Here is a 9,394-nt window from a genome sequence, read left to right on the forward strand (position 1 = left end):
GACAGCCACTGTTCCCATCTTTCCGTCCTCCATCGTTCTCCATCCGTCACCTTTCTACCTCCACCTGCTCCACTCTCCTTTTCATCCCTAATCCACCTCTTTCTCCTCTGTTTTCCTTCACTGTAAAACCTCCTGAGACCACTTTGGATCATGCAAGCTCTCTTTTCTGTCTTGCACGACTTGCAGCGCAGCTGCAAGGGCATTTCCTCGGGTCTGTAGCTAGTTTTATCTTGAATTAGCCTCCGAGTTTAATTTAGCTGTTTCAGTCGTAACAATACAGGACAGATGTCAAGCAGAAATGTTTGGTTTTTTTTGGAAACCATAAAAATCACTGTCTCAGGAAGGATTCAGGATCGGTTCTTCGGGTGAGACTATGCAACTTCTTCAATAATAAATAACACACTATTCCTTTTACAAATGAAAAGTTAAGTTCAGTAGCAATAAAACGCACTCTTGTTCGGTTCAGGGCACTCAAAAGTTTTGCTGTTGCTGTTGCCTAACGTGGTCCAGTATGACCAGTGGTTTATTGTGGCTAAAGTTAGCAACCTTTAGGTAGAAATTTACAGTATAAATGGTTTTTACTGAGTCAGTTTGTGACTCTTCTCTACTTGTGCCACTACATTTTAGCCTTTACCTGCAATGTCACTTCTGGCAACTGTTTGGCAAAAGTTACACAGACTTTGCTTTAAACTGTCCATTGTTATTGTTATCAGTATTTTTCTAAAATATAAACTTGTTTTGTTTAATTTTGTGTGCCCGTTTATATACTTTTGTACCTATTTATTTATACATTTATTATTGTTATTCAAGCGTTTAATGTTTCTCTTCGATCGTTATGCTGTTATAGATTATTAGGAATGCACTGCTAGGGTTCTTGCAAAAATTTTTATCATATGGTCAATTAAGTTCTTGGGGAGAAAGTAAATTTCTTTGGTGTTAAAATACTGAATAAGTGAACTTTTCCACATAGGCAACAACAGAAAAAAAGAGCAGACATGATCCAAATTAGAGCGGAAATGATTAGTCGATAAATCGATCGACCAAGGAAAAAAATCTAATTAAAAAAAAAACTATTTTTGATAATTGATTATTCGTTTCAGTCATTTTTCAAGCAAAAACTGTGAAAAAAGCTACATATTCTCTGGTTCCAGGTTCTCAAATGGCAGAATTTTCTGCTTTTCTTTGTCGTATGTCATTGTAAACTGAATATCTTTGGGTTTTGAACATCTGAAGATGTCACCTTGGTCACTTTGGGTATTTTTACACATTTTTTTTTGACATTTTATAGACCAAACGATTAAACTACTGGTTGAAAAATGAATCCAGATTAATCAATAATGAAAAATATTCAGAGGTTGCAGCCCTAATCCAGATGTTCTCCTGAGGTTAAACCACCTCTCCCTTTTTCATGTGTCTCTATGCTGTGATGGTTTGTGATGGGGCCGCGCTGCTCTCTCTGCTCCGGTTCTTCCCGGCCTGCTGCTGCTCTTCGTAGGCCGGGGTGTTGCGGTGCTGCTGCCGGCGCGGTGCGTGGCGGGGCGGCAGGGTCAGGGTGCAGCAGGACACCCCCACCGTGGGCTCGGGCAGATCCTCGGCCATGGACCAGCTGTCAGTGGCCGGGTCGTACCTCTGGACGGCCGCCTTGTAGCGCTTCTCTCCCTCGTTCCAGCCTCCCAGCAGGTACAGCTTGTTGGCCAGTGGGGACAGGCCGGCGGTGCTCACACCGAGCTTGAGAGGGGCGGCACGGCTCCACGCTCCGCTCTCCGGAGAGAAGACCTCCACAGAGAGCACGTCCACCCTCTCTCCACCGGGTCCCAGCTGGCTTCCTCCCACCACGTACACCTTCCCTTCGACGCTGGCGGAGCAGTGCCAGCCACGGGGAGTCTCCATGGAGGCCTTCTCGGCCCAGGTATCGGTCTCCACGTTGTAGCACGCCACTGAGCGGGAGTAGGCGCAGTTGATGTAGCCACCGGTCACCAGGATGTCTCCAGAGGGCAGGGTGGCGCTGGAGTGGCAGCAGCGGGGCACCTCCATGGGCGCACGCATCTGCCAGGTGTTGGAGGAGGGCAGGTAGCTCTCGGTGGTGGCCAGCAGACCCTCCACGTTGCGGCCGCCGATGGCGAACAGCCGGCCGCCGCTGGCGGCCAGGGAGAAGTGGGTGCGGCGCTGACGCATGCTGGCCAGGTGGAGCCAGGTGTTGAAGCGAGGGTCGTATCTGACGGGGTTAAAGGAAGGAGTCATGATTAGAGGGGTTTTAGGGCAACATAAGAGATGGAATGACATAATAAAGGCATGGAGTTGGGCACTCTCTTGTTTTCCAATCCTGAGGGCTTGTCTTGAAGAGCGTCCCTGTGGGCCACAGCAGCTCACTTTTACCCTGGGGCCCCATAGCAGGGGGTGTGTGTGTGTGTGTGTGGGTGGGTGAGTGAGTGAGTGAGATCGTACAGTGTTTACTATGGATCTGTCAGACGATCAGTAATTTTTGAGAAGAACTTTTGAGTTGGGCGTTTCTCAGGGATCGGTATATGCTTCATGTATGTGTCGGTCCCCCAGTCCAACCTGCTGAGGGTGCTGACGGCGTGCTTGGCCTGGTTGCGGGCGTCGTTCTGGTCCTCTCCTCCGGCCACGTACAGGAAGCCGTCCATCACCGCCACACACTGGTTGAAGCTCTTGGCCGGCAGCTGCGTGAGGTGACGCCAGCTGGCCCCGCCCTCACGAGGGTCCCTCCACAGCACCTGGACACCAGGGGTCAAAGGTCAGTGGGGGATTTTCCTTAAGTGCGTTCGCAGCGCTAACAAGGACACACTGGCACCCAAGGGCATAGTTTCCACTGGCGGTGGGGTCAACATGTCCCTGTTGTCCTCCTGCTTTTATCATTTCAGAGGAGAGAAGAGAGGAGCTGATAAAAATTTTCACGTGTTCATCTAGGTCGGTTACAGTTGTTACTGTGGAACTCAGCAGTTAAAAAAAATCTGCAGGCTACTCTGCACATTTTTCAGGTGAGAAAAAAACACAATCTTTTAGTTTTTATTTACATTGAATATTGCTCTAAAAAGATGCTCCGATGGACCTAAGCAAGTTGTGTCTGAAGTCACTGTGAACTTTGGCTTGATCCAATCAGACCACCGCGTTTCCCTAACCTTAACCACGTGCTTTGAGAGCGTAAACATAACCATGAAACGGTTTAATAACGCTGGAGTCACTACGAGCGGACATTTTGGCGGGAACCAAATCTATCTTCTGCGAACACCTGAGTGATACGTTCAGCATCAACGTTTTTTTTTGTGACTGGCCAAAGATGTAGATTAACAACATTTCTTCATCGTGTTTATAGAAAACATATCCCGGTCGCAATTGTGTTTCCTTCCAAATGTATTTTCCTGTTGCAAATTAGACGTATATGAATGTGACTTCTAGGAGACAGGGTTGAGATAAAGCAAAAAGGGACAGTTCGTAGTAATACTGTGAAATGCAGTATTTCTATATTAACGAAAACTAAATGTGATTTTCAAGTTCAATCAATCTATTACTAATACCGGAATTGACATAGTATTTCTGTTTATTTTATGAGACTATCATTACCCCAATACCACTTCCATAATAATGTGTAATTGCTAGATCTGTACATTTATATATTCACATATTTTCAGTTGTTTTTTTAAAATTATTATTTTGGTTGAAGAACCTCTGACCGCATGTGTCCCCACCCCCTCGCGGGCACCGACCTCACGGCTGAGGGCCCTCTCGGTGAGCGACGGGCGGCCTCCGACGGTGAGCAGAGTCTGCTGGCCGGCGCGGACCTGCGTGCGTCGCGACTGCAGCGTGTTCTGCTTGTAGGGCAGCAGGTGGTAGTTCATGGCGTCCACCAGCAGGCGGTGGCACTGAGGGTCCAGCATCATGCGGGGCGCCGGCTGGATCTGACTCACCAGCTCGCTGGCCGGGATCGTCTCGAAGCGAACGTGGGTGAGGAGCTCGGCGGCGTGGGCCTGACGGGAGGCGTCGAAGTCGAGCCACCTCATGGCCAGCTGGAGAGAGACAGGAAAAAAAAAAAAAGAAATGCAACCCGCAGCGCCAAGTGACAATAAGAGGCGTTTGAAAAATGTTGTTAGTCAAAAGAGTAAGATAGGAAATGTTGCTTGGGAAAAATAGGAAGTAGAAAAAGCCCGTTAAAAGAAAAAAAAAGCCCAGGAAAACTAAAGATTTCAATAACGTGTGTTAGTGAAAAAAAACAATCAACCGATTGGTGGTAAAGGAAATAAATAAAAAGCTTCTTTTTCTAAACCAGCTGATTGGATTGAAAGTTCAATGAAAAGTATAAAGCTTTATATTTATTTTAATTATTTAACAAACAGTATTATTTATACTATGATAATTTTATTTGAGGTAGTATTTATGTACTGATGTGTGCAATTATAATTCCGACTTTTTGTCAGTTTTGGGACTCCATACTTTCACAACAGGCAGCAAATTAATATCAGGAAAGTTTTTTTAAAAAAAATCTAATATAAAATCGACTCACACAGATTTGAGTTTATAAAAAATAGATAAAAATCAATTCCACTAATGTAAGATGTAAGAAATAAAGAGACAATTCAGGTGAAATCAAATTTAAAAAACCCAAGTCAGGATAATACTCTTAAATTATATCGATAAATGACTTGAGCGGTGAACCAGATTCTCCTCAACCTTTCTCATCTGTTTCAACTTCAACCGCTGATTTCCTGTCCTTCCCAAAAGGTCTCAATCCTGCATTTTCATTCTGGTCGGCTAGGGTGAGAGACCGATGTCTTCCCCTATAGCTGCTGAATATTAAATTGCAGTTTGGGAATGACGCCCTTGCCCTTTGATTTGAATGACACTAAATGTTTAACATGGCCATTCGTTGAAGTTTGTGAAACTTCAGGAGCCGTTTTACTAAACTGAACTCTTTGAAAGATCCTTGATATGGGAACATTTTTTTTTTCCAACAAATAATTATTCAACAAATGTCTAATAATGTAAGAATTAAAAATGAAATTAAGAGAAGTCAATGCTGGAGGAACTGATTCTCAAGACAGGAGCTGTTTGTCAGGGGAACTGTTTTGTAAAATGTTTGTTTTTAGAATCCAGCCCGAACTCATATTGGCGAGACGTTACTAAAGGTTTTCTAAAAATATTTGGTATAGAGGTTGATTTTTCTTGTAAACTTGTGGCTGCTTGAAAAAAAAAAAAAAAAAAAGCCATCACGTGAAAGTGGCTGCCGACAAACCGTCAAACAAAAGGACGACCGGACTGAAATTTTCAATTAAATAAACCGTATTGAGAAACTGAGCTTTCTCACAAGAAAACAAAATGCTCAAAATGTAAAATACTGGAAAGATGTACCATATATACAGTACTCGCCTATAGGATGTAAAACAACACTATATATGTCCTAGAAAGACGACCTGACCAACCCGATCATTTATCTTAAAAAATATCAATTAAAAAAAAAGAAAGAAAGGAAACCAGTCCACATGCAACACAGTGTTAGTTTTACAGACCGGTTGAGTTCATTCAAATAGAACTAAGAATAAGGCTCGACTTGAATAAAAGGAGACAGAGTTACATACAGTCAGGCTCGGACAGACTCACATTTGGTGCAGTTTATAAATACAACCGCAGCTGCCACTCTATTTCAGTCCATATTGCACCCGTATATTATTAAACGAGCATCTCGTCCTGCGTTCAGTGTGAGTTATACTTGGTGGTTTCTGTTCACAGTCGACCTGCAGGTGACTGGCTTCGATTCGTGGCCCTGTGTTAGGCTCTGAACAGCTGGTCCGGGGTCTGTTTTTAGGGCTGGATGAAAATAGCCGGAAGGCCCAGAGGGTCGACGATGAAGTTTGTCCTCGCTTTGGACATGAGAAGGGAAGACTAAGTTCCCAATAATTCATGTCAAGAAGCTTTTGAATTGAATTTGGATTGAGCCTGACTTTCTGTAATGATGGATTTCCGGGCGGCTATGATTTATTCTGCCAAAAGTGCAAGAAGTAATTCAGAGGGGAATGTAAAACATTGACAGCGTATCCTAATTCAACCTAATTTTTCAGCTACAGGTTTAAACCTTTCACCTTTAAAGACAAAGTTTGAACTCTGACCTGGAAGGCCGTGACCTCAGAGGGCAACACCAGCGAGTCGTCCTGAAGGAAGGCAGAGATCTGCTCCAGGGTCAGCTGGGTGAACAGTGGCGTCTCCGCGAACTGCACGAAGTTCTCCAGGACGAAGCGGCGGGCGGCGTCGCACACGGGCAGCAGGCCGTAGGCGGCGGCGATGTTCCAGATGTAGACGCAGGTCTGGACGTTGAGCTCGGCCAGCAGGAAGTCCATGCACATCTTGAGGAGCTGGGGGATCTGCAGGGTGGCGGCGGCGGAGACGGTGCAGCCGATGGTGTAGAGGGACATGTGGACGCGACCCAGATAGGCGAAGGTGATGACGTTGGCCAGGCCTGCAGACAGAGGGACCGAGCAAGGACATTGGACACAACTGTGGGCAACCATTGATCTGTCACAAGGTAACTCACATATCAACAGTTTCAAGCAGGCGAAACAAAAGCTACTGTGGCCAAGGGGAATTAACTTCTTGGAACCTGATTTTTCCTTTAAATCCTCCTTTAAACAGCTTTAAATTTAGAACAACATTATATTTGATCAAAGCATCGTTGAGGCTTTATGATGATTACACTGAGTCAAATAATACAGACCAGTGTACTGTTCCATGTGTTTCAAGGCTGTACTGTCGTTTGCTTCATTTTAGGGCCCACAACGAACAACATTTTTAATCATCGGGTTATCTACCAGTTACTATTCTCAATTAATAAATTCATCATTTAGTCTATAAAATTTCAGAAAATGTGTCAGAAAACAGTGGCTAAGGATCTTGACTAGCATTTAAAATAAAGATCTGTGGGTTTGAACAACTTTTGGCTAACAACACGCTGGACACAGTGATGGACACACCAGCTCTAGCAAAGATTGCCAAGTTAAGGCCGACATGGCCTCAGTTATTTTACACGAGAAACCACCAATTCCTCCATGGATGCAGGGGAATGTATGGATGGATGGATGCGTTATTACCCCCCTCTTAGTGTTTTGTTGTTTTCTTTTATACAGGTATCTGTTTAGAAAAGATTGAAAACCAAAGGGTCCTTTTCATTCGGCTTTATGAGTGAAATGTGTGATTGATGCAAGAGCTAAATGGAAGGCAGGTGACTTGGACAATATAAATCTCCCTTGTGCAGTGTTGACCAGGTGTAAATTGAACCCGGTTGATCTAGGTTGGCCTACCCAGAGGTGAGAGGGAGGGCAGCTCCAGGCGCTTCATGCCGGGATCTTTGGCCAGAATCTCCCTGAAGTACTGACTGATCGAAGAGATGACCAGCTTGTGGACGTCAAAGGCCTTTGTCTTACAGGCCAACTCCAAGTCGGTCAGGAACCTGAGGAAGGTAGGACAGAGGACCGTGTAAAAAAACTGAATTTGGCACAATGCAGTAGGATGAGACATTACAATATAATGCAATTTCAAATACGTAATACAAAACAACACATAATGAAATGATATATGATACATAACACTACATAGTCTTGATCGAAATATGTAATATAATGCCGTACTACCAAAAAATATGACATTTGATACAATATGATCAGATATGAAACAAAATAAAGTAAAATTTACAGAAATTATATGGTGTGATACAATGTGATGCAATAATGCACAACAAGCTATCCCAATATAAGAAAATAATCTGGATTTTATGCTCTCAGGCTTCAGAAAGAGCTTTATTTTACAGACTTTACATTATACGGGGTCCCCCAATACAATGCGATTATGGAACGATACGATATAATTATTATAATGATATAATACAATTATGATATAATACGAAACGATAAAATATAATTATAATATGATTATGATTCACTGTAATATTGTAATCTTATCATATTTCTGATGTGATTACATGGATTACACAATTACAAGGCAACAATCTTAATTGTACTGTATCGTAAATGATTGTGTTATAATTGAATAATAATTCCATCATATCATAATTGTGTTGTATCATGCCATAATTGTACTGTATCAAAATTGTATTGTGTCGAAATGGTGTGGTACTGTAGCTGTATCATATTTGTATTGAAACAATTTAATATTGAAATTTTGACTGAATCAAAATTGTATTTTATCAAAATTGTATCATATCATAATTCTATTGTACTGAAATTGTATTATATCGAAACTGATTGAACCATAATTGTTTTATAACAAAATTGTATTGTCCAGTAATTCTATGGTACCGTGACATATTGTACTATATATTGTATCGTATTGTAATTGCATTGTGTTGCAGTTGCATTGTATTGAAATTGAATTGTATCTTATTGTAATTGTGTCATTTTGCATCGTGATTGTAAAGTATCCTATCACAGTTGTATAGAATTGAATTGTATTGTATCAAACCTTAATGGTATCATTTTTAATGGAAATTGTTTGCTATCAGTTCCAATACAATATGATAGGAATGTGTGTATCAGAACTTACTTCTCCTGGCGCATCTTGCTGAGCTCCTCCAGCAGGACGTTGCCGTGCAGGGGTCGTGTCAGTTCGCTGCCCAGGCCCAGGCCTCTCTCTCCGGGCTTGATGACGGGCGGCGGCAGCGGCAGGTTGAGGCTGTTCAGCTGAGCGATGTCCAGCGCCGCCATCTGCTCGATCTTCTTCACCCCGCCCTCCACCACCACCACACCATCCCCGAGGCTCTCCACCTTCAGCGGGGTCGGGGTGGTCTCCGGGGCGACCTGAGAAATGGTTTCCACGACAGGCTTCTTCTGACGGGAGGCCTTCTTCTTGGGAGCCATCCTTTGAGTGTTGGGGTTGATGCCTTTCTTAGGTTTTAGTCTAAGTCTACTTCAGTAAATGTTTTCCCACAGTAAGTTGAGTTTACTGAGTTGACTTCTCGACAGAGAGAGACGCTGATTCACTTGCTATAAAATCCGGCTGACCAAACAAAAAAGAAATATGTTTCCTGACACTGAGACAAGCGCTGACTTCTTTACTAACAGAAAGAATAGAGGAGGCCCTCTGCTGTCGGCTGGATGTGGTAGCTATGTATCGCCTTCTTCCGAGCAGAAGGAATATTTTGATGGACAGACTGGTAGATTTAGATAGTTTGGTTTTTCGTGGGTGGTTTCACTTTAGCACAGCACACAGCACCTGGAAAAAAAAAGAGGGAGAAGACAAAGACGCAGTGTCAAGAACTCATTTGAGGCATCTACGAAAATCCAGTTTATACACGTAACTGTGCCATGAAAGGCCCAGTCCTTGAAAAAAAGCCTAATTATCGAAATATAATGGCACCGTCCCCGGTTCATTACTG

At 43.3% G+C, this 9,394-nt stretch overlaps 1 protein-coding gene across 1 annotated transcript; it reads right to left on the minus strand.

Moving 5' to 3' along the window:
• Positions 1–1,243: 1,243 nt before the first annotated feature.
• klhl43 (kelch-like family member 43) lies at positions 1,244–9,094 on the minus strand. The gene is made up of 6 exons (XM_040121043.1): positions 8,563–9,094; positions 7,305–7,453; positions 6,120–6,466; positions 3,726–4,025; positions 2,560–2,735; positions 1,244–2,215 (listed from the first exon to the last, which is right to left on the minus strand). The coding sequence occupies exons 1-6, from the start codon at positions 8,874–8,876 to the stop codon at positions 1,417–1,419; spliced, it is 2,085 nt and encodes a 694-aa protein (XP_039976977.1). The 5' UTR covers positions 8,877–9,094; the 3' UTR covers positions 1,244–1,416.
• Between the last annotated feature and the right edge of the window lie 300 nt (positions 9,095–9,394).

Source organism: Xiphias gladius, chromosome 24 (genome assembly GCF_016859285.1).
Source record: "Xiphias gladius isolate SHS-SW01 ecotype Sanya breed wild chromosome 24, ASM1685928v1, whole genome shotgun sequence".
Taxonomy (NCBI): domain Eukaryota; kingdom Metazoa; phylum Chordata; class Actinopteri; order Istiophoriformes; family Xiphiidae; genus Xiphias; species Xiphias gladius.